General features: G+C 36.5%; 1 protein-coding gene across 1 annotated transcript in view; it reads left to right on the top strand.

The window, feature by feature from the left end:
* Positions 1-27,123, top strand: part of lsamp (limbic system associated membrane protein) — a 296,556-nt gene that overhangs the window by 232,700 nt on the left and 36,733 nt on the right. Inside the window, exon 4 of the mRNA XM_087794813.1 lies at positions 1,434-1,559. Coding sequence (XP_087650939.1) covers positions 1,434-1,559 — 126 coding nt within the window. The remainder of the gene's footprint in view (positions 1-1,433; positions 1,560-27,123) is intronic.

Raw genomic sequence — 27,123 nt, 5'->3', positions numbered from 1 at the left:
GATGGATGGAACGACTGATGGATGGAACGACTGATGGATGGTGGATGATTGATGGATAGATGGAATATGGACAGAGTGGTGGATAGATGGATGGATGGATGGATGGATGGATGGATGGATGGATGGATGGATGGATGGATGGATGGATGGGTGGGTGGGTGGGTGGGTGGGTGGGTGGGTGGGTGGATGGATGGATGGATGGATGGGTGGGTGGGTGGGTGGGTGGGTGGGTGGGTGGGTGGGTGGATGGATGGATGGATGGATGGATGGATGGATGGATGGATGGATGGATGGATGGATGGATGGATGGATGGATGGATGGATGGATGGATGGATGGATGGATGGATGGATGGATGGATGGATGGATGGATGGATGGATGGATGGATGGATGGATGGATGGATGGATGGATGGATGGATGGATGGATGGATGGATGGATGGATGGATGGATGGATGGATGGATGGATGGATGGATGGATGGATGGATGGATGGATGGATGGATGGATGGATGGATGGATGGATGGATGGATGGATGGATGGATGGATGGATAGACTGATGGATGGGTGGGTGGATGGATTGATGGGTGGATGGATGGATGGATGGATGGATGGATGGACGGACGGACGGACGGACGGACGGACGGACGGACGGACGGACGGACGGACGGACAGATGGAAACAAAGTCAGCACATGATAAAAGTAGAAGGATCTTATATCTTTATCACATAAATGCCACCAGTGACAGACTGTTCCACGCATGTGTAAAATAAAGCCTTTAATCACAATTTAAAAAAAGAAAAACCCTTCATCTGCAGACGTCCACTCAGTTGTGCCATCCGTCTTATTTCAACACGATTGATCAATATCCGTGAATGTGGCGTCGTATCTGCATACGCGACTCCTTCTCCTCAACAGTTTGCGTAGCGTGATGAATGCTTTCGCAGCCGCTGCGATTGATCGCATCCGAGCTGCTGACTCCTTAGAGCGGCTTCACCTCCTTTATTCATCTAACTTGTATCAGGCTGACTCGCGAGGTTTCGCTTCGCTGCTCCGGCTCTGTGTGGGCGCCGGAGCCGCGGGAGAAGATGACGCCGCCCGAACTCCGTGATCATTAAACGCTGCCATACATTCGCTGAATCAGATGGAAATCATCTCAGGTTCTCGTGCCGTCGTACCTGTGATCCAAGTACCTGCCAAGTCCCCGCTGATCACAGACACATTGTTATCTCATTGAAGGGCTTAAAGAATTTGATTATCTTAAGGAGCAGCAGCTGGAAGACATCATGCAGGGTTTATTCTGGGAAACATTTTATCAACATGTATCTTTATGTTAAAGGAACGTAAAAAAGTGTTTTGTTTCTCACGAAGGAGTGAAGCAAAATTCAGGCTGAAAATTGTTTCTAATGAGGATTTTTCTTTTTGGTCTCCAGTTCCTGCCGTCATCTTCAAGATGTCAGAAGACATGGTCGTGAACGAGGGCAGTAACGTCACGCTCAGCTGTCTGGCCAGTGGAAGGCCCGACCCCATCATCACCTGGAGGCTGCTCAACCCTTCAGGTAGGAACCTACGAGGTCTTCAGATCCTGTTCCCATAGAAGTTAATAGTTTTGTTTCAGCATCAGTTGGTAAACGTTGACTCTAACTTGACTATTAAATGTGATGTTTTTACAATAAGTGGATGTCATGACGCCACTTGGAAAATGTATTAATCATCCCAAATTGATTGATTGATTGATTGATTGATTGATATCCTTCCAGCATTGGGGACATTTTAGTTCTTTCAGCAGTACATACGCATATAAGGACATACAGTACACATCTTAAAAACAATAATAACAAAAACAAAATAAATGAAGATAATTGTAAAAACATTAACTGAAATATATAAATAATATATAAAACATTTGAAACAATTCTACATGTATCAACAACGACAAACATTTATAACAAGATAATAACTACTTGTACTTTCTTTCTATATTGTTTTGTATATAATAATGACGAGAGGAGAGGAATTAATCTATTTTTTTTCTGAAAATTTTAAATATATACTGTAATAACAATCTATATATAGGTGTATTATAACAATTGGAAAAAAAAACTTGAGTTTTCTTTTGTGTTTTCAATTTAAATCCATTATTTTGTCAAATCAAAATATTGAAATATGAGGGAAAACTGTCTTCATAAAGTTATTAATTGTTACAAACAGACCTGAACAGATGCTTTTCTTCAGATTCACCAGCAGGGCTGAATATTGCTGTGTTTTTTTGTCTTAATCATTAGAAAACTTAAACTTTAAAACTCAAACATAGAATAAAGTTCTACCTAACCTTACCTAGAAAACTTAAACAAAACAAGCATCAGGTCTATTTAAATTGCTTGTAATTAAATAAAGGATTTTGATTTTTGAGGACTGACATTAAGGTTATTTATGGGAAGGAGTCTCAAAGTCTATATGTAACATAAACATTTCCTTAACTCAAAGTCTCAGAGATCACACATATGTCATTACTATATATCCAAATATTTATCTGATCTTACATATGTGGTTTTACTCTCATTTACCTTTTCACACATTGCTTTAATGGAAAAATTGGATGGATTTTTTAAATATAAAAAGCAATATTAAACATCTATATAATTTACTTTTAGTGCAGATTACAGTATTGACTGTAACGAATTACACTTAAATGTGGGTTGTTTTTTTTACTAAACTAAACACAAGGAAGTTTCTCTCTTTTAATTACACATGTTCAAGACACATCCTCAGTGATACTGCGAGGCTGTTGCTAGTCATATTAGTGCTGGTTAACACGGCAGGAATTGAAGATAATCAAAGTGAAATTTGAGGCAAAAAGAAAAAGGCCCGCTTTGCTCTTCCCAGTGAATTAAGTTCTCAAAAGAGGGAAAGTAAAAAGGAAGCGCCTGTCACCAAACTCTAGTTCTACTATCAAAATGACAGTTTGTCCTTTCACACTAACCCCCCTCACGCTCGCCTCTGATACCACCTCCTGAGGCGTAGCTGGAGGAACCTGCACAGCGGCTTAGTGGGGGATTGAAAACATATCACATATGCAGCATGAAAGAGGCTTTTTATATCCTCACTTAATGGCAACGCAGTAATCCAGATAGTAGTCCTAGCAGTGTCTACTGTTGTCAGAGGGTTGATGTATTTATCTCTTAATGAAGTGGATACACTTTGAGTACATGTTTTATGTCAGACGGTGAAATGTTCTGCAGCTTCTACCAGTTAATGAGGCTTCATGAAGCTTTGTCCTTGTTTTTTATGGTCTGAATAGATGGTTTTATTCAAAATTAAAGTGGATTAATGGTCATTTCCTGACCTTTAAAGATGCCAGTGTTTAAGATAAGATGAGGAACAATTACACAGAGACTTCCAATAACAATCAAACTGAGGTTGAAGGAAAATAATTTGATGGGAATTTTGATGTTTTGTTCAGGCTGTGGCCAAGATTGCATTTTTCCACCCATGATCTATTGGTCTAAACATTTACATACTCTGTTGGAACTACTTCGAAGCGTATGCGGACACAAGTGGTTTCCTAGTGACGGATTTACTTGCAGCTCTACAAGGCCAGCGTGGAAACTGAACTTTCATGAAAAAGCATTTGAAGTAAATTTAACAAATAATACTGCATCAACTTGAAGTGATAGTTTTACCCAAAATTCAAATTTGTCCACTGAGGGTTGAGATTATGTTCAGATTAATCTGTTCTTTTTCAGATTAATAGACAAAAATGTTTGTTCATTTTCATGTAGCGACTGGAGTTCAGTTGTCTTCGTCCAGAAAGAAACTTAAAACATCCAAATACCTCCAGACTGCGCGTCTGTAACGTCCATCATTGAAGCCTCGACGTGAGAAATGGTTCAGAAAAACTTCAATGAGTCAATATTTTAAGGTTGTTTGCAGAAGAAGCTCCCGGTCCATCGGCTCCAGCTCAAAGTTTATCACATCTCACATCTCATTTAAACACATCGCAAGTGAAAGATTTACGCAGAGGGCCTGGTATCCTCCACTACAAACATGCTTAAAATATAGACTTATTTGAGTTTTTCGAGCTGCAGTTGCTACATTAATGAACATACACACATCACCAATAACTCCAATAAGAAATGGATTACTCTTTAATTTACTACGTATTCTTAAGAACATTTTTCTCGTGCTCTTTATTATGGCTTGTTGTCTTGATTTAAATCCCGCGAGAACCCACGATATCACAAGCAACGACTAATTAAATAAACCCATAATAAAAACTATATGTAAATGTTACATGTTAAACATGAATAGATAACCTAAGAAACTAAATATATATATATTTATATATAGTTACACCACCTACTGACTACCTTTGATCTACCAGAGCTCCAACCACTTTTAGCTCAACCTAAAATATTTTAATTTTTTTACTACATTAGATAAAGAATGATACATTTCTCTGCTGTTTACATGAACATGTTTTCTATCCCTCCTTTTTTTTTCTTCTTAATAGTCTCCTGCCCACCACGTATTATATATTTATATATATATATCCTTTCTTTCTCATCCTATGTAAAACGGCATCACGTTGTTTCATTTTCTAGCAACATATGTTCGTCAGAATTCCAGCACAAAAGCCCAGCAATGCCTCTAATTATGTGGAAGGAAGTGTGTCTGTTCCTTGATAAGCTTCCCGTGTGATTGATGCAGGCATTCCACTTGACATTCTGCGTTTGACGACAGTAACGTTGTTTGAAAGCCGTTCTATTTATACGTCCTGATCAATTACTACACCGGTTTGTCAGCAATCCAGTCATATCAAATGAATGCGTCCCGTGCAGATGGAAAGCCGAGCAATTTGGATGGCGGCTCCTTTTGTCTCTTCCCGTGGAAGGAGAACCATTTGTTCAGATTAATCCGCCAACCATATGGATCCGTCTTGTCTCCGCAAACGTGGCTCGCTTCTAAAGACGGAGCCTCCGGGTTCTGATGCGTCGGAAATCGCCGACACTGATCTTCTGGTTTTCACATTGCGATGGCAACGATGTAAGATCGCACACTGTAAAGAGGCAACGAACACAATTCAGGGTTGAGAATAGACTCCGGCTTGGGATATATGCATTCACACATTTATAGCATCCTGTCCCAAAAATAGGAACGAAGACTCAGTGTGACTGAAGGGTTTCCCGACAGCAGCTTGGCATTGTTGAATACAGTTAAATCCTCACTTGCACATGGGGTGGAAGTTACAAGCGATTCGCTTGGTACTGTTGTTACTTTTGATGTTTAGACGGGTGTCTTTCTCCCTGGAATCCATAAGTCTAACCCAGTTTGGGAGCATGTGGTGGCCTGCTGAGTGAGATAATGATGTCTGGCAGTGTGTAGTCTCGCCGCGTGATGCTCTCGCCAGCCTGGCGAGGAGATATCAACACAGTTTGTGAAGCACTCAACTATTAGCTTGGAGCGCAAATATTTGTGATTTACAAAATAACAGTCAATGAGGTTATCCAAGCTCTGTGAGGATTTAAACAAAAAATAAAAACTGTGAATCTAAGATATGATCATCAGAACTTGCTTTGTGTCCAGGGATGCTTTACACGTCTTTTACAAGAATGTTGAGTCTTCCTCTCCAAGACACAGTAAGTTCCTCATCATGACCATGTTTTGAACGTATTACTTTATAAAGTTCGTCTGAAATCTGGGCGAACGAGAGGTTACGAGAGTCCATTATGACGTAATAATGGCTTCACTCCTCCTCCAGCCAGCTGTAATCACGCCCCGCTTTGTTTATACAACGTGTCCCTTTAGATGTGGAGACTTCCGGGATTGATGACACGCAGTGAAAACCTCCATGCTTGACCAATCACAGCAGAGTGGGCGTGGTTATGGTTAACACGACTTAATCTCCAGAAAAACAAAGTGTTTTCAGTGGGCGGAGCTTAAGATCATTTTTTAATGTCAATATTTCAATGAAAAGGAGTTTTGTACAAACACACACCGATGATACAATAGAGTCACACGTCACTTAAACACACTTTAATCCACACATCAGTTGAACTTTAACGTTCTTCTTGTCAGAAAATGTTTCATCTTTGCATGAGACTAATAAATCCAAGGAAAATCAATAAACAAAATCAATATTTTCTGGCTGTTAATATGCTAATTCTCTCTCTGCAGTTGTCTTTTTGAAAATGTTAAATGTATTTTTTTTAATGCAAGGAAGGCTCTCAAGCTTAGACGACCTGAAGATGTAAATGCTAAAGAAGAAATAAATATATATTAACCTGTTATTGTTTTTATTATAATTTGGGACCAAAACTTTTTCTAAGCTCTCAGATATCACACATTTGTCATTAACAAATCACCAAATAATTGCTTATTTTAACCTTTTAGATTTTTCTTCTGAACACAAAGGTCAACCACGTATAAAAAGTAAAAAAAAATGTAGGAATAGTCTTATTAGGATTGTCACACATTTGTTTAAAAGAGCTAAGTTACACCTAATACCTAAAGTACCTGGTGTTAACAGAGTAACTTTATGAGATAAATAAACTGTGAAAAATCTGGAAAAATGAAGCGGAAGCTGCTGATAAGACCAAACAACTTAGAGGACTATGAAGTTTTAAACTTTAAACTTGCATAATACTTGAACTACTGAGGTCTAATTAATTTTTAAAACCTGTCTGGGAATGAGACGAAGAAAAATAGCATATCCACTAAAAATAAGTGGTTATTGTGTGGTGATTTTCTGCCTTTTGTTAAACAAATGAGGCTAAAAAGAAAATCAGAGCAGTTCATGGCTGCCATTTAGAGCCTCGAAAAGATCTCTGTAGGACCCCTGTAGCACCTGTGAGAGAGCCAAGCTGAGTTAAGGGCCTTATATAGATGTATAGACAATGGAGTTTATATTTGTTAATCAAGCTTCATTATATGAACTCTTATATTCCACATTTAAGCAGTTTAATTGCAAGAATAAGGAATAGCTTTTGTGTGTTTTGAGAACACGCTGAGCGAGCTGGGTCACACATCTCTGCCAGAGTTGTAGAAGTGCAATCCCAGGACTTTAAAGTCTTTAAAATGCAATGCCTTACGTGGCAGTAAACTACGCCTGGTACAGTAGAAATCAAACAAAGAGAAGGAGCAGAACCTTCAGGCAAGTTCAGGAGACAAATGTTGAATATACACTCCATCATTCCAACAAGAAAAAATTAATATTGCAAATGAAAGAAATTAAAAATGTATATTTATCAAAATGTGTAAAATATAAAATAAAATAAATTTAAACTTTAAATTTGAATTCATATCTGAATTTGTTAACAAATGTATCAGTAGAGAGTGTATTTGGAAGAATATGGTGCTACGATACATACCCCGATACAAGGCCAACGGTAAGATATATTGTGATACTGTAGTAACAAGGATATATTTGTAGTATTGTCCAGTACTTTACTCTGGTGTTGTAGTATTTACAGACCACATTACTCTTGACAAAGTCATAACTGCTTTCATTTGTTTTCAAACCAAAATATGTCCAAACATCAGCTTTAAAAGCTGCTGGACTCACTGTATCCTCTCGTCCTCAGTCATCACCGGGGTTTGGCGGGATTTAATTGTTGCTACAGAGGACGTGATAACTACTGACATTGAGCGACTGGAAGTTTAATTGCAACTGAAACATAATGTGAATTTTTGCATGTTAATTAAAAAAGAATTATAATTGTTTTATTTTAGACACACATTATTGAACTACAACCCATATAAAATATGGTAACTAATAAAATATATCATTAAATGCAAAAAATGACCATAATGTTGAATATCGATACAGAATTGTGGAAAAGAATATCACAAACAAATGGCCGTACTGATATTTTCTTACACTCCTAATAAATATGTTAACCACATTTTTAAAGTTTTAAGAAAGACAGGAATAATGTTTCTGTTTCGTTATTATTTATTTAATTCACACTTGGTTGCTTGACTTTTTGGCCGCATTGGATCAGACGTAGGAGTGGTTGGTCTGCGGCTAAAAGGTTGCAGGTTCAATCCCAGCTCTGTTTATGATTGTGTCCTTGTGTCCCTGAGCAAGCAGAGAGTATTATATAAGTAACAACTATTTACAATCTAAATGATAGGAGCCAATCAGACTTTTTCTGTCTCATTTTTTATTTTTTTATTTTTTTCTGGCCCATAGAGTCAAAACACCAATAATGTGTCTAACAGAGGCCTCGGGTCGTACAAAATCAATTCAAGGGCTGCAAGTTGACCCTGAAACCTTGTGAGCCCCGACCGCAAATCCCAACAATTCCTGCTTTATTTTGGCAATATATACACACCCAAGAAAGTTTAAACTACTTTATCTTATTTGAATAAACTTTTCAGGCACATTTTCTTTTGTAATTACAGGATTTTGTCGTCTAATTAAACAAAATAACGTGTGAGCTTTTTTACTGATTGTCAATTTACCGCAATCAGCAACATCTGTCCCGTTTTGGAGTTTGTAAACTGTGCTTTTCAAAATTCGCCATTTTTTAAATATTTTTTTGGACAGTTTCTATGGAAGTGATTCAGGCAAAAATGTTGCCAATTTTAAAGCTGATCAGGCAGAAAAAATGCAGAGCACATTGTATCTGTTTTTCTTTGTATTGCTTGTTTTGGTTTGTCATGGTGATCAAAATAAAAAACTTAAAAAACAGCTAAGCTTCCATGATAAATGTACTGTATATAGATAATATCTAAATACTATCTATAAAATATAGATAATGATATGGATATGGATGGATGCGTGGATGGATGAATAGATAGATGAATGGATGGATGGATGGATGAATAGATGGATGGACGGACGGATGGATGGATGGATGCGTGGATGGAGGAATAGATGGATGAATAGATGGATGGATGGATGGATGGACGGATAGATGGATGGATGTGTGGATGGATGAATAGATAGATGAATGGATGAATGGATGGATGGATGGATGGATGGATGGATGGATGGATGGATGGATGGATGGATGGGTGGGTGGATGGATGGATGGATGGATGGATGGATGGATGGATGGATGGATGGATGGATGGATGGATGGATGGATGGATGGATGGATTGATGGATGGATGGATGGATGGATGGATGGATGGATGGATGGATGGATGGATGGATGGATGGATGGATGGATGGATGGATGGATGGATGGATGGATGGATGGATGGATGGATGGATGGATAGTGGCATTAATCCAACATAGAGGTTCAAATCTTGAGTTGCTGAACAATTGATATGGTATGTTTAGAAAATTCTGAAACTTTTTACGAGAAATACGAATCAGAAGAAAATCAATATACAAACTCAATATCCTCTGACGGTTTATAAGCTCAGTCTCTGTCGGCAGATGTCTTTCCCCAAATTTTAAATATCGTTCTTCTAATTCAAAGCTTTCTTAAAATTAAATATGCAAGGAAGGCTTTCCAGCTTCGACGACTTTAAGATGTAAATACTGAGCTCGGAGTTAAATAATTCATCCCGTATATATTCGCATGGAGTTGAAATTAAAAGCGCTGAGACGACTGACATGACGCTTGAGTTTGTGCTCCGCTCAGGTGAACCTCCGGCCCGAGGGCGAAGGGGGAGCGGAGACGAAGAAAGCGCTTGGAAAAGATGAAATGAAGGCTGATATTTCTCAGGCAGCCTGAGACAAACTATTGAACTCAACACTTCAATGGAAAATTGGACGGTTTAGATGAGCTGCCTGAAGACGAACAAAACTTTCAAAAGAGTTTATGTGTCCAACTTTTAGATGAGATTAAAAGAATAAATCCAAGAATCCGTGGTAACCACGATATGAGCGAAGCAGGATCTGGATCGTCAAGTCTTGACAGATGAACGAGTTAACGCTGATGCTAGAAACCATAAGAAATCAGAGGAATTATTCTTTGTACAGAAGCAGCTGTTAAAGATAAGAAGTGGTTCAGGATTTCTTTGTTTTCTCAGTGAAAATACTTTTATTTTGAAGTTATAGGAGAAATGTTTTCCTGTATTTCCTTTGAAAATATTTGAAATATAAAGGAAATAATTAAGAGATAAACCCCTTTATATAAGAAAAACTAAAACCAAATGAATATAAAACCAGGAGGAGAAATTCATTTTCTTCATGTCAAGAACTCACATGCTTATATATTTTAATTTATTATATAAATGATTAATTTTATTTTATACCCCACTTTAATTACAATGTTATCGTATTTTTTTGCATTTTAATAACCAGTGATGATCTGATGAAACTGTCATTATGTTAAGAGTCCACTAGATGGCGTCCCCGCTCTATTGTCCTTTGCCTTGAACAACTGTTCTAATGAAACATCACAACCTTTCTAAACTGTTGGCGCCACCTACTGACTTCTGAACAACATGACACTGTTTCACGAAGCTTCATCCGACCATCACTATTTATTACGTTTTATATTTATTTCATTTTTTTTAAATCACTACCGTCATCAGACTGAAAAAAATCCTGTGTTTTGGTTCCTGTTTCTGAATCATTAACAAAGGCATCTTCACAATTCAGTTCACTTGTAATAATTGACAGAAAGTGATAGTCTAAGGCAGTGGTTCTCAAACATTTGTCAGTGATTTACCCTAATTGATAATTATTTTTACTCCCTGAACCAGCACAATTATTTGGTAGAAAAAAAAGCTACAGTTTCAGTAACTGATTCACCAAAGTACTAAACATTGCTTACATAATACAAAAAAAACAACAAATTTAAACATTTAAAATGACTAGTGATGCATTCTGGGTAGCGAGGATCCATTTTTGCCTTTTTTTTTCCAACTTGCAAAAATCTAATGTTCGCTATTTTAAGACCCCTTGCTTAAAAGAGAAAAACATATCAATGAATAATTTGGTTGGATTAAAAATTGGTAAAAACAGCACGAGGAATGAATGAGTCCCTGAGTCGATTAGTGTTGCATCATGGGAGGAGCATTCGTGCTCCATCTGCTTCTCTGCTCACTGATGACAGTGTTCAGAGGATGATGTCATCATTATGATGGACAGTAGTTTGTCATCATCATCATCATCATCATCATTGTAGGTTCTAATGAAAACAACAAATACAACAATTAATCAATTAAACATAATAATTGCCTTTTACTCTCGATTATAAAATGAAAATCCGACTGGAAACGCAACAGAATCTGGACTGTGATACATCACGACATAATCAATGGGATCCGTCTGTCACTGGTTTATTTTCCACCACATGTTCCCTTCATGGAGTCACAGGGAGACGTCGATAATCTTTGATCGACGAAGGTTTCAATCTTGACATGTTTGATTTGTCCTCTGGAGAAAGAGCGGATGGTACATCTGCGGGCGACATTGATGTGTCTTTTGATAAAACATGAGGCTAATGGAAAACATAATGGATTACTTGGAAGCTTGAACGTTTTTTAAGAAAACATGAAATTGTCAAATACTGTAAAACCAACTGGAATCAATCAAGATACATTTAGAGATTGAAAAGAGAGAAGATTTTTTTATATTACACTGAAGCAAACATTTACTTAATATCCTTAATGAATATTATCTAGTTTTGTTATTGTTGTTGCTTGATGGTAACTTATTTACGAGTGTGTTTCTTATTATTATGTCCTTACATTTTTAATAATAACTAGAGTCTATGTAGTGTATTCTGTTTGTATATAAGACGATGGACGTACTTTTAATTTTTCATAAATTAGATTTTAAAATAAACCCCCCTTGGAATGCCATTGTAGATTGACCATAATAATATAATTAAAAATGCCATATCCTACAACGTAGGTATTACGACCACTCTATTTATTTTTATTTTACTACGAGATTAAAGTCATATTAAATACTTTGATTACAAGATTAAAGTGAAATTATTTTGTTACAAAATGAAAGTCATACAAAAATTCCGAAGATTAAAGTCTAAGGAAAACAATTAATTACGAGATAAATCTCGAAGAGAATACATTTGTTACGAGATTAAAAAGTAAGTAAGTAATATTCGTAGATCATGTTTCCAGACCAGGGTCACAAAGCGCTTAAACAATCAAAACAATATTCAATAAAATATAAACTTAAAAGGTCAAGACAACATAAGACAAACACAGGAGTCTCTGAAAATCAAGGAAAAAGGAGAAGCATATATTTGTTACAAGATTGAAGTCATAAAAAAATACATTTGTTTCAAGATTAAAGTCGTACAAAAAGACATTTATAACCAGATTAAGGTCGTATTAAAATAGAGCACCTCTTTCAATATGAGCAACGTTGGGCGTCTTGTGAGGCTATATTTTGGGTCGGATTTAAAAACAAGGAATTATTATTTTAGTGGCCTTAATACGCGTTGTATTGTCTGTTCAGTAAACAGTAAGAATGAGCAAATAAATAATTATTTTTAAGATAATAATAAATCTATATTGCATCAGTAGTGAATACTACTTTAAAATTGCCCAAAATCCCCTTTACCAGATACTGCTGTAACATTTGAATTGTTAATTATCTTAATTTCTTTCACATCCAATGTATTTTGGGCTGATGTGCTTTTTTAAAATAAAATAAAGAAATCACATCCTCCTATATAAGTCTTTACAAATAGCACCGCATGCTTCCCTTTATTCCCTAAATCCATGAATATCCCAGTCTTAGACTATGACATTGAAAGTCTTGCAGGCAGAGAAAGTAAAGCTTGTGCAGCTCTTGCACGGACAGTATCTTCCAGAAGCGCAGAACTCTGAATTAGTGACAGGCTTTCAGTTGTTGGTCTGACAGAGGAGATAATTACTGTTTGCTGTTTCAACTCCAAAACCTTCGGCTGCATACTTTTCAAGTACAAGTGGATTACTTAAAACCGTTTTGCATTTTAATGTCGGGAAAACAAGCTGTCCTTATGTTTGAAGAGTAGCTTTTTTTATACGACATTTTCCTCAATCCCTGTTTGTTTAAGTGAGGAAACCACTTGAGAATCCACAGCCAAGCCCAACTTTTATCTCGTGTTTGCTTTAGATTCTGTTTTTAGGTTTACTTTCCGAGACTTGCTTTAAGACTTTCATATAATGCTTATTTTTAAAGATCAATAAACCTTCCATTTTTTTTTGTCTTTACAGTAATATTGTAGTGATGAGACATGTCTTATGTTTGTCTCGGTTTAGACAGTCTATGGGCTTGATCTCCACTTTTTTATGGTCTCATTCTTGTATTGGTTTGATGGTCTTTGGTCTTCTCTTGGTCTAAAGACATCTTTTTCATGGTCTTGGTTATTTATTATCTCATTCTTAATGGTCTACAAGTCTGTCTACTCTTGATCTATCACTTTTTCATGATCTTTTTCATGACAACTTATTTACCGGGTTTTTTTACTTGTTCTTGACTATTTTTTCCCTTGGTCTCAAGACCAATTTTTCTTAATCTCATTCTTGTGTTGGTCTTGAAGGTGTTTGGTTTTCTCTTGCTCTCAATGCCACTTATTTACGGTCTTATTGTTTTCTTGATCTTGACTCTCTGGCGATATGAGATGATGTTGCGGCCGGAGGTTTAATTTCAACTTTAATATAATTTGCATAGTCTAGAGTGCTGTCCAATAAAGATACAGTCAATACAATCAATACACAATACACTCACAAAAAGAGCAGTTTTCTTTTTTGTTTGTTTTTTAAACAAGTTTGCACACAGAAAAGTGTCAAAGGCCAAACATTAGTTACACTATGTTGCTGTTTAAACACAAGGGGGAGCCAGAAACACAATTGGAAATCTCGCAGTCTGGGGCTTTATTTGAAACATTAGATCTGAAGTGTGTTAGAATATATTTAAAAAAAAAAACAAATAAAAAGAATCTGGACTCAAACAATTAAGTCTGTGCAGACTACAATCTATTAAAATCTCATTAAAGACAACATAGCATTAGCCTCATTACTGAAAGTTTAGTGCTCCCATTCTATAAGCAGCCTCAACACCAACATCGTCAATAAAAAAATAATCGAGCATCTTAAACCATGTTGATTCCTGCTCTGTAGTAAAATACTTATAGAATTGCAACGGCAGCTAGTATAATGACACTATAAGTGGAAGTAAACTGCTTCGATTAGCTTAATTGTTTCCCTCAAAGGGACCGTACAGATTCAGTCGCAGGAAAATGCCTACTGAGCTCCAGTAAATCAGTGATACCTTGAATATGTAGCTTTAGCAAACCTTGGTCTGCATTGTGTTGTTACATATTTAGAATGATTGTGTTGGTTCAATTAAATCCAACTATATTTTCGTAAAATGTAGTTTTTAATTACTTTTGAGCAGAATAAAGTATACTGACAAGAAGGGTTCAGTGTCATGCAACCCAACATTCCCTAACTTGACAATGGTGAGGGTGGTTTTAGGGTCCGTGACACAATGTTGAAAATATTTGTCGTGCACAAAGATGGTTGGGTTAAGTTTAACGGTAAATATGTGAAAAACTATTTTGAAGTTTATAAGAAATTTACTTACACAATACAACTGCATAATATCCTTAAAAACACTGTTACAACATATATGCAGTAGATCTATCTTCTTTTTACTTTATTTCAATACGAGAAAACATTTCAGCTTCTATTTAAACAAAGAAGTACCGAAGTGTTTCCGACTTTTCAATTGATCCTGTGAATGTAAGAGCCTGTTCTCGTTCCCAAACGATCCCCATCTTTTTTAAATGTGCGTAAAATAAGTTAAGAGACTGATAGACAACCAACATAGGTCTGTTTTTTGAAGAATTGTATTTAATTTAAAGGAGTTTCCTGCATTACAGGAATATTTTCGGGCAGGAAAATGGACTGCGTCAGTGGAAACTGATGTTTTGAGACTGAAAACTATTATTTCTAGGCTTTTTTGTCCTTTTTTTAGAGGCCTAGATATTATCTTTTTTGGGTCAAGGACATTGATAAATAATAAAAACCTTTAAATCGTACAAAAAATTGTCATGCAAAATAAAACTACGAAAAATCGAGCGATAAAAATGTTTTTAAAGTTCTAAAATGGTTTAATTTATTAAATGTTACAGAATTTCACACACAATTAATTTGAAACATCCAAACATTAAAACCTTTCATTTAAGAAAGATAGAAAAATGACAATAAACAATAATAATTAAAAAGAAGAAGAAAATAAAAAGTCCTTAAAGTTTCCAAAAAAAGTTGAGTTGAACTTTGGCTGCATAAATATTCTTTTCACTCTTCTACTCATCTCTCCGTCGTCTCCATCTCTTCAACCCCTCCTGCACTCTCCTCTTCACCTCCATTGATCTCGGTCCACCGCTCCGATGACTGATCTTTAATACATCGACTTCTGTTTTCACGACCCCTTCGCTCGTCCTCCTCCTTCTCTTTCATTCCTTTTATCTCCGGCTCAAACCTCCTCCCGACTCTCCCTCCGAATCCATACAGAACAGTATCATCAGTAAACATCATAGTCCACGGAGAACCACGTCTGTCCATCACCGCGGCAAACAAGACGAGGCGAAGGCTTGATCCCTGATGTAATCCCGTCTCACCTGGCGTCCCTCATTGATTAGCCGTCTGGCTATGCAATCATTTCATCAAGCAAAAAATGAGACAGATGGTCAGAAGCCGTGTGGCGACGAACAAAACTCTCCGATAGAACTCGGCGACCAGTTTTATTAGACATAGAAACCTTGATATGCGTTTAATTAAAGGCCGACGGTTGACCAGGGTTCACCTTAAAAACACAAAAAAGAACATTTCATTTATCCATTTCCATCCAGATAGTTGAAAGTGGTGCCATACCTGCGCGAGACAGCGGGGTTACCGTCGAGGCTGGTTATTTTGTGCTTCTTCAACATCAGATCAAAAACGCCGGTAGATGTTGCCAGCGTGGGCGCTTCTGTGAGTATTGACTGAAATCTTGTTGCATGTGCCTGTGGAGTGAATGATCAATTGGTATTGAGGGATGGCTAAGAAAGTAAAGGTGAAGTTATACTGGAGAAGATGGGAAGGGAAGTTTGCAAGATGAAAAGGCTTGAGATACGGGGGCTTTTTATATGCATACATGAGTAAAGTATGCGCTTGTTTGTTTCCGACAAAGAAATAGCTGTCTGTATTTTATCGCCGCCGTACTTTAACTCCTACTGAATGGCCTCTAAGAGTCGAAGACAGCGGCTCCTGTGTAGAGGAGGGGGAAGTGGTGGCCCCCTGCTGGGTCCAAAGAGCAGAGGAATGGAGCTGTTGGTCAAGAAGGAGATTTTTTTATTTTCTTTCCAAGCACGCCTCTCAGACCACCAAAATAGAAGTCAGACAAGTATGAAAATTACATGGACGGTTTCCGCCTCCGGCGTTCCTTCGACCGAGAAGGAACCACGCAGAGATGGAAAATAAAAACCGGAAGAAAATGTTAATCCCAACATTCAACGCAAATAGAGTCAAAATAATCTGATTCGAAAACCTTGAAAACATTGATCTTGATATTTCCTTTTAGACGACCGTCCAAAGATCATGTCGAAAATATTTAAGCCGATTTTTATTGGGTTACATTTTCAACACGTGGACCTGATCGTGGAGGCTGCTGCCCCTGCTTTTGAATTAATTTATTTTGACATTATCCAGGTTCCATTTTTCTTGTAAAATGGTCTTAAAATAATCTTTTCAAGTTTGTTAATTCCTATGCAAAAAAAATATTTTAAAGATTCCTACTTTTGATCGATTTAAGGTCGAAAAGCCTGCAAGATTTTTGTTTTAGTCGCCCCCTTATGTACGATCCTGCTATGGGTTTTTGGGTGTTCCTTTAAGAACTAGCTATAGCCGAATCAATCCTCTATTGGGGGAACCGATCCGAGCCTTGTAATCATGAACGTCTTCTTCGATTAGTGCCGCCTGTGTTCTCCACAAGTCCTTTGGTGAAAACCAAAATGAATATCTCAACTTTTTCATGAGAGCCTGTATTTATCCGTCAATATTTATGAAACACAAACTAGGTTTTTAACAATCCTGAATAAATATTTGTGTTTGTTTGTTTGTTGGTTTCGTTAACAGTCTGTAATCCAACAAAATCTAATTAAGAATTCATTACAATAAGATAAGATAAGCAACATACTTAATCTATTTCAACAGTTCTACTGACGCTTCCAATAAAGTTAAAAAACGATGTTTAAAAAAAAGGTTTGCTTGGTGAGCGTTTGATTGACGAAGACAATCAAGTCGCTTAAATAATAAAAATGATCATTTTGGCCCCTTTTGCGATTACATTTGACACTCTTGCTACTGTTTATGTTGAAGGGAGTTTATTAAGGTTTAAATTTCATGTATTAAATAGTTTGGAAAAGACAAATTCATTTTCATATTGATTCAATTGTTGCCATCAGCTCGATTTTTTCTCATTTAAATTCAATATTGTTGCAAATGAAGAGATTAACAGAATAAAAAATTATGTTCTAGTCATTTTCATTCTGCTAATATTTACAGTCAACTTTTGCCTGAATCATATTGTTCCAATTTCTAAATACTTGTTTAATTATTTGGAAAAATAATATAAAACTCCACGTCTATATGAAGTGCAAAAAACTAGTAGTATATACTGTCAGGTTAGGAGTCTGACTTAAAGATGTACATTTAGAGAAAGAAGAGAAATCACAGATTAGAATTGGTTTAAAGTCACAACAGTTTTACTTGCAAGGAGAGTTTAATACAGAACCTTCTCATCGAATGTCCCATTTTTACTGTAAAGCAAGAGCTGTTTCGGTTGCAAATTTTAGTCCATTGTAAGTTATTGATTATTTGAGAGGCGAGAACAAAGTTCACAACCAGAACTTAGACTTAGATGAATTACAGCTGGACTTAAATGAAGCAAACAAAGGTTAGTGTTTGTCTCATTGACTTATAAATATGTATATATAATGAATAAACAAGGTTTGTGTACCTGTGAGAGATTCTGACACATTTCATTTTCAACTGAGACCAAGCATTGTTTTAAAGCATAAGCAATGATTAATATTTAAATACATGTGGTTAAACACAACTGATAAGACACTCAACACACAAGCTCAGTAATTTTCCATCATATACAATAAACCAATCCATGTCCATGTCAGGGTGTGACTGACCATGGTTGTCAATACAACACAAAAAAAAAATACATATTTGACAAAAAGGCAAATAGATACAGTAAAGATAGAGATCAAAGAGAGAACATTTTATTTTTTTAAATGACATAGTTCCCTAATCTTGATCAGTTTAGCTTTAAATCTCCTTTTTTTTTAAAATCACATCAAGAGCTTTAAGGCCATGAAAAGAAGGTGGGAAGTGTTTAAGTATGCAAATGTGAACTTCCATTAGATGTGCAATCAGTCTTATCATTAGTTATAGTAACTGTGTTACTTAATTAACGTTCAATTATGCATTCACGACCCTCCTCCCTCTCCTGTGTAATCGAATTTGTCAGTCATTTAGTGCTGCAGGGAAGACGACCACGATGTAACCCGAGGATCCAGATCTCAAGGAGCTTCCTGTAAACAAAAAAATAAGATACATTTTCGTCGTTAAAAATGAAGGCATGAAACTGCAAGATCTACGATGTCTAATGTTAGTGTTTTTCGCAATTAATTTTGATATATTCCTGATGTCAATCTTGTTTTGATTGCAAGTATAGCCTAATGGTTGACAAGCGGAACAAAATTGGCCGTTTTCTGTTTTTCACCAGATGCTTGTAATGCCATGTGTTGTGAGTGTAAAAAGAAATGGGTAAATGTCAGCAGAAGTGGTGGATGATGAACGATTCAGGACCTGGTTAAAGCAGCGTGTGCAAAAAAAATGAAGCTTCAAAATTGTGGCCAGTGGGCGTCAATGCAGTGAAACACGTACGGTAAAAAAAACAACCTATAGACCAAACCAGTTAGAGCAAAAAAGAAAGGAACTAATGCTACACCATTCTTTTTTTAATATTTGTGTTTCTGTTGTGTTCTTGTTTTGTAAAGTAACTTACTTCTATCCTAACAATGGATTTTCCATATATAAAAAATTGCTTTTGTTATATGCTAACAATTTATGTGTGTGGAAGTCGATGCAGTTCGAAATTATCTTAGTTAAAAGTCAAGACATGACAGAGACTGGAGAAGATCTAGGCCAAGATCAAGACATCTGAGGATGAGACGGAGACACAACAAGGAGATTTGGAGATAAGACCAAGACAGTTGGAGGTCGAGACCAAGACATTTGTAGGACGAGACGGAGACACAACCAAGATATTTGTAGGTCAAGACCAAGACAAGACCAAGACATTTGGGGCTCAAGATCAAGACAAGACTAAGATATTTGGAGGTTGAGACCAATACAGTTGGAGGTCGAGACCGAGACAAGACCAAGACATTTGGAGGTCGAGACTGAGACAAGACCAAGACATTTGGAGGTCGAGACAGAGACAAGACCAAGATATTTGGAGGTCGAGACAGAGACAAGACCAAGATATTTGGAGGTCGAGACAAGACCAAGACATTTGGAGGTCGAGACCGAGACAAGACCAAGACATTTGGAGGTCAAGACCATACAAGACCAAGACATTTGGAGGTCGAGACCGAGACAAGACCAAGACATTTGGAGGTCGAGACCGAGACATTTGGAGGTTGAGACCAAGACATTTGGAGGTCAAGACCGAGACATTTGGAGGTTGAGACCAAGACATTTGGAGGTCAAGACCAAGACATTTGGAGGTCGAGACCGAGACATTTGGAGGTCGAGACCAAGACAAGATCAAGACATTTCAAGATCGAGACCAACACATTTCAAGGTGGAGACAGAAAAAAGACCAAGACAAAACCAAGACCACATAAAGATTAGGATCTGTGATATACAGTATATCAAAGAAAAAAAAACAACAACATTCTGTTTAAAAAGTATTTAATATTTCGTGATGTTTTCTCTGTTGGTCTCGACTGGTCTTGAACAGAAACCCAGAGTCCAAGACAAGACCAAGTTAAGAGGCGTTTGACACCAAGACAAGACCCTAAACAAGTGGTCAAGCGACCATAACCGATCTTTAGGACCATTCAGCAAAAACTTGATAATTGCATTGTAATCGGAAAATCAAGATGTATTATTAAAAAATCCTGTTTTTCACATCTTGGATCGTAACATAAGAAGGTGTTTTTCTGGGGGTTGGAACTGAAGCGTCTCGACTCCAGCAGAGACATGTGTCCAATCGAATAGACTTGGACGGCGTCCCGTCCTCGACACGACAGGGGTCGCCTCGTAACTCCGACGTCCCTCCGCCGGCGCTCGCCACCGTGACGACGAACTTAAGACTCTCCTCCTCAATCGCCACCTCGTCTTGAGGGCCTTTGTCGCTCGCTCGCCCCGACGACTTTCTTCTTCTTCACCCCTCATCCGTTTCCCTCGCTCGCAATTTCTCTTCGCCGCCTTCTTATCTTCCTCATCCATCTCTTCCCCCGACAGTCACTTCAGTATTTCTTCATTCACCTCGTCTCACTTTCGGGGGGGGGGGGGGGGGGGGGAGACCGGGAGATTAAGAGGACGACACAACAACACACATCTCAGGGATGGACGAGCGGAGATACAACGGCGATGTGACTTTTTGTGTCGTGGAAGTTGTTGAGCAGATTAAGTCGGAGACTCACACACACACACACACACACACACACACACACTGGCGTCATTGTGCGCCAAGTCATCAGTGACAGAGCGGAGCTGACTCGCCTGCTGATGGCGAGAGTGAAGAGTGGAGCTGTGACAAGTCTCTGTCGGAACAAACCGGGTCAAACCAACTGCTCGGCGTCTCCAGCTGCGCGTTAGTGTTGTTTACATGTGGGTGTGCGACTCTGCCGAACGCGACACAATGACAAGTCGGTGCTGATGTCTCAGCGGGTCTGGGATTCACTGAGACTTGTGTACTTGTTTACAAGATTATTCTCCAATCACTTCTGCAACGACACATAAATACTTTTAATGTAACACTTTGATATTAAAACTACGCCAGGGAACATTTAGTCGTAATCTTAAGAGGTTAAAGAGATAGAAAGTCTAGTTAGTTTTAAATGTCACCCGTTTTCTACTCTCATGTCGACTAAGAGTTGGGATTATTTTCAGAGTAATCTGTTGTATTTTAGAGTTATAGACAAAAATGTTTGTTCATTTTAATGTAGCGACTGCAGCTCAGTTGTCTTCGTCCAAAAAGACACTTAAAAACATCAAAATACCTCCAGACTGCTCATCTGTGACGTGTTCCATATCTTTGTCAAAAACACACACTAGTTAACTAGTGGATTCCAGAAATGCTTATATGTTAACTAGTAAAACTTGTAAAACTGACATGTTAACTAGTAAAACTTCTAAAACCACTAGTGAACTAGTCATGCAGTTTTATGCTACCACTGAACTAGTGAAGGTTTAAAAATGTTCTAGTGGAATAGTGAAGGCCGAATCACTCACTCGCTAACTAGTTCAAGCTGTTTTACCATCACAAGAGAACTAGTTTGATCCAATATTTTTTTTACTAGTGACAGTAATGCAGTTACTAGTTAACTAGTAACCTTTTAGCAGCAGAACTAGTAAACTAGTGGGCCTGCAAGTGTTTACTAGTAAAGTAGTGAATGGCATAATGCACACTAGTTAACTAGTTACAAAATAAAAACGTATTGGTAAAGCATGGATTGAGGATTACTAGTAAACATGTTGCCTCATAAAATGCAGCATGTTAACATGAGAAGGCAATTTACTGTATGCATGTTAACAGGTGAAGAAAAAAATTACTCACTAGTTAACTAGTTAGGGTACATTTGACATTAACATCTATTCATGTAAGACTTTTATATTGTACGAGTCAACTAGCGTAAGCCACCGTTCATGGTATTTTAGTTTTCTGTGTCTGTAACGTCTATCTTGTATTGAAGCCTTGACATGAAGAATTTAAGATTTTTTTTAAATTTAATAAGCTTGAAAAAAATAAACTTTAATAAACTGTGAACTTTTTTATTTTGGCAAAATATCCTCTCGTCAAGGCTTCAATACAAGATGGACGCTACAGACGAGCAGTTTGGAGATATTTGGATGTTTTTAAGTAACTTTTTGAAAGAAGAAAAATGTGAGAAAATTGTTGTGACCATTATATGAACAAACATGTCCGTCTTTAACTCCTAAAAAGAACAGTTGAATCTGAAAACAATCCCAACCCTTCCTGGACATGAGGGTGAGTAGAAAATGAGTGAAGTACTCCTTCGAATGTAATACTTTTCAGGGTTCATAAAAAACAACTCTCTAAAATTGTGCTTTCTCTGTTGAAGAATTGAGACTTTTTTTTTTTTTTTTTAACTTGTTTATTGTCAATTCACATCAGTCATAGATGACATATCCATAATATTTAGTATACATACAACAAGGTATTATTCAAGTCGATTAAGACATTTTTGTCAGGATTCATCTTAGTTTTCTCTGGTATTTCTCAAGCGTTCGTCTCAACTCTCTCCATCTCGACCGGTTCCACGTTCTCCTCCCCGGAGACGGAACGAGCGGAACAAGGATCGACACTTCGCTCGACCTTCGTATCATCGCTTCACACAAAAGACTTGTTTGACAATACGACGAGAAAACTCTCCGGACAAAAGCCCCGGATCTATTTATCTGACAGTTCCACGAGCAAACCCCCCCCCCCGGCGTGAGATTCTAATCACTTTAAATCGTTGTTTTGTTTCATCAGCTAATAATCTTGCGTGGATTAGAAATGGACGGACAAGTGTGCTGTGCTATCACGCCTGCTCAGACAAAGAGCGGAACAAAGAAATCCCGGATGAAAAGACAGGAGTGGGCAATGGAAAAAAAAAAAAAAAGACAGAGATGCCGCTAAGAAAAACAGACGGCTGCGCCGCTCAACTGTGCGTAACATTCTTCGGCTCAAGAAGCGGCAAATAAACAGCCGTCTTGTTTTTGGCTTCAACACCTGTGCTATTTCTGCACCGCCGGCAGCAGCAGCAGCAGCAAATGGTTCGTGACAAGCAGTGGAAGTTCTAGTTTTGCCTTCAAACTCTTTGGAAATGAAGAAGAGAGGAAGAGGCTTTGAGATTCAAAGGAGCCTTTGAGGAGAAATAACCCATTAGGATATTTTGTCAAATATTTCAAGTGATTTAAGACATGAGTTGAAGAAAAATAAATGGTTAAATGTCATTTTATTTCATTATTTTTAAGCAATAATTATTTTAATATAATTGAATTCAATAATTTGTATATTTAAATCTTATCATTAAATACTGTATATTTTATCGGTTTTTTTCTTATCTAATATATACAAACGAACAAATTGTTTTACACATAGAGTTTTATATTTTAATTCTAATAGTTCAAAAGTGAATTTTCTTAAGTCAGTACTTTTCAATTTGTGGCCTTTTAAATTCAATATTGTCTGGTGGCACTATTATACCAACATCTTTCTTATTGAATTTAAACATCTATTGAATTTATAATATGTATTCTTCAATTTTTGAAGTAAAAATGTCAAACTGTTTTAAAATCTTCATAAATTCGATTCATATAATTAAAACTAAATTAAATTTAAATTTCCATATAGAATTTATTGAATTAAAGTACTTAAAGTACTAAAAACTAATTCAACCTTGGGGCCCACGGTGGCGCAATGGTTATAAGTGTGTGTGTGAATGGTTGTCTGTCTTTGTGTGCCCTGCGACAGACTGGCCTACTGTCCAGGGTGTCCTCTGCCTCTCACCCTATGATACTGGGATAGGCTTTAGTCTCCCCACGACCCCGGTAAGGGATGAAGCGGTTGAATATGAATGAATGAATGGTTTCAACCTTATAATACACAAATTATTTTTATAAAAGTATTAACTAAACCCAAATAAAACTTTCAATACACAAATAATTTAATTCAAGTATTCACTTAAAACAAATTCGAACCTTTAAATACAGAAATGTAATTAATATTAAATTAATAACTAAAAACATACACAACCTTTTAACGAAGAAGTTATTTTATTCCAATATTTATTGAAAAATAAATTCAACTCTTTAAATATACAAATGATTTAATTAAATTATTTCATAAAAACACATTCTCTTTAGAAAGTATTCAATTCCTTTATATAAAATAATTTAACGTTTCAATATTTGAAATGTTTAATTCAAACATTTAATATTCCGATGTCACTGAGAAACTTCCATATTTACTTTTCCATTTATTTATTTATTAACTCTCATAAAAAAAATTAATAACATCTCTTTCATCTTCACTTGTTTGTTTTCATATTTCCTAATAGCAGTCAGACGTCTGCTTACCGTTCATTTATTTTCTCTGCCAGGCAATTTATTTCTCATTACAACCGCAGTGAGGGATATGTTGATGAGAATAGTACGTTTTTCAATTACCAGTTGATTAGTCACTGAATCCACGCAGGGAAAAAAAAAAAAGTGGCTCCCAAATGGGTTTGGAAAAGTCAAAAGCAATAAAAACGATGATTTCAATCAAGTGAAAGTGTAGATGCTGACACACACCTCGTCGCTGTTTCTCGGAAGAGAAACCATCTTTTATTCCTCTCTGAAAACTCCAAAACTCCACTGCTTTGCATGAATTAACATTTTCAAAATAAATGTAATGTTTTTCGCTCGGGTGACGCTGATGAATGATGTATGAGGAAATGCTAATGATTGTTGCTGGTTTGTCGAAACTCCCTCTCTCTCCTCCCTCGCCCCCCCGTCCACGGAGGGAGATGGAAGAACATGTCCGACGAAGACGTGTTAGAGGCTCTTCTTCATGACAAAGATAAATAAACTTATTGAACGCTCGCACGAAGTTGAAAGTCTCGACCGATGCAAATGAATACGAGTGAACTTCCATCCAGGCACGTCCGACAGCCTGCTGGTGCGAATCCCACGAGGCTCGTAGGCTTTCAGCAGCGTCGTCTGTGGAAAGCTATAGCAATTATGTGTCTTTGAAACAAGCTTCATGGAAGTAAGATGCCAATTTATAATGTCTGCAAAAGATAGAGTTTCACAGTTTAGGAGCCTTTTTTATTACTTCTAATGGAAATTAATGACTATTTCCTGAATCCAAATTAGTATTTCCTGAAACCAAATAAGTATTTCCTGAAACCAAATTAGTATTTCTTGAAACTAAATTAGTATTTCCTGAAACCAAATTACCATTTCCTGAAACTAAATTAGTATTTCCTGAAACCAAATTAGTATTTCCTGAAACCAAATTAGTATTTCCTGAAACTAAATTAGTATTTCCTGAAACCAAATTAGTATTTCCTGAAACCAAATTACCATTTCCTGAAACTAAATTACCATTTCCTGAAACCAAATTACCATTTCCTGAAACTAAATTAGTATTTCCTGAAACCAAATTAGTATTTCCTGAAACTAAATTAGTATTTCCTGAAACTAAATTACCATTTCCTGAAACTAAATTACCATTTCCTGAAACTAAATTAGTATTTCCTAAAACCAAATTAGTATTTCCTGAAACCAAATTACCATTTCCTGAAACGAAATTAGTATTTCCTGAAACGAAATTAGTATTTCCTGAAACTAAATTAGTATTTCCTGAAACCAAATTAGTATTTCCTGAAACCAAATTACCATTTCCTGAAACTAAATGACCATTTCCTGAAACCAAATTACCATTTCCTGAAACGAAATTAGTATTTCCTGAAACGAAATTAGTATTTCCTGAAACTAAATTAGTATTTCCTGAAACCAAATTAGTATTTCCTGAAACCAAATTACCATTTCCTGAAACTAAATGACCATTTCCTGAAACGAAATTAGTATTTCCTGAAACGAAATTAGTATTTCCTGAAACTAAATTACCATTTCCTGAAACCAAATTAGTATTTCCTGAAACCAAATCTGTATTTCTTGAAACCAAATTACCATTTTGTGAAACAAAATTACCATTTACTGAAACTTAATTAGTATTTCCTGAAACTAAATTACAATTTCCTGAAACCAAATTACTATTTCTTGAAACCAAAATACTATTTCCTGAAACCAAATTAAAATTTCCTGAAACCAAAATACTATTTCCTGAAACCAAATTAAAATTTCCTGAAACCAAAATACTATTTCCTGAAACAAACTTACTATTTCCTGAAAATTTTTTACTTTTTCCTGAAAAATAATTACTTTTTCCTTAAACCAAAATATTATTTCCTGAATAAAATTACTATATCCGAAGACGTGTTAGAGGCTCTTCTTCATGACAAAGATAAATAAACTTATTGAACGCTCGCACGAAGTTGAAAGTCTCGACCGATGCAAATGAATACGAGTGAACTTCCATCCAGGCACGTCCGACAGCCTGCTGGTGCGAATCCCACGAGGCTCGTAGGCTTTCAGCAGCGTCGTCTGTGGAAAGCTATAGCAATTATGTGTCTTTGAAACAAGCTTCATGGAAGTAAGATGCCAATTTATAATGTCTGCAAAAGATAGAGTTTCACAGTTTAGGAGCCTTTTTTATTACTTCTAATGGAAATTAATGACTATTTCCTGAAACCAAATGACAATTTCCTGAAACCAAATGAGTATTTCCTGAAACTAAATTACTATTTCCTGAAACCAAATGAGTATTTCCTGAAACTAAATTACCATTTCCTGAAACTAAATTAGTATTTCCTAAAACCAAATTAGTATTTCCTGAAACCAAATTACCATTTCCTGAAACCAAATTAGTATTTCCTGAAACTAAATGACCATTTCCTGAAACCAAATTACCATTTCCTGAAACCAAATTAGTATTTCCTGAAACTAAATTACCATTTCCTGAAACTAAATTAGTATTTCCTGAAACCAAATTAGTATTTCCTGAAACCAAATTAGTATTTCCTGAAACCAAATTAATATTTCTTGAAACCAAATTACCATTTCCTGAAACTAAATTAGTATTTCCTGAAACTAAATTAGTATTTCCTGAAACCAAATTAGTATTTCCTGAAACCAAATTAGTATTTCTTGAAACCAAATTACCATTTCCTGAAACCAAATGAGTATTTCCTGAAACTAAATTACCATTTCCTGAAACTAAATTAGTATTTCCTGAAACCAAATGACCATTTCCTGAAACTAAATTACCATTTCCTGAAACGAAATTAGTATTT

Source organism: Callionymus lyra, chromosome 7 (genome assembly GCF_982586985.1).
Source record: "Callionymus lyra chromosome 7, fCalLyr1.hap1.1, whole genome shotgun sequence".
Taxonomy (NCBI): Eukaryota; Metazoa; Chordata; class Actinopteri; order Syngnathiformes; family Callionymidae; genus Callionymus; species Callionymus lyra.
Note: the sequence above shows the minus strand (reverse complement) of the source record. Positions and strands in the feature narration are given on the sequence as shown.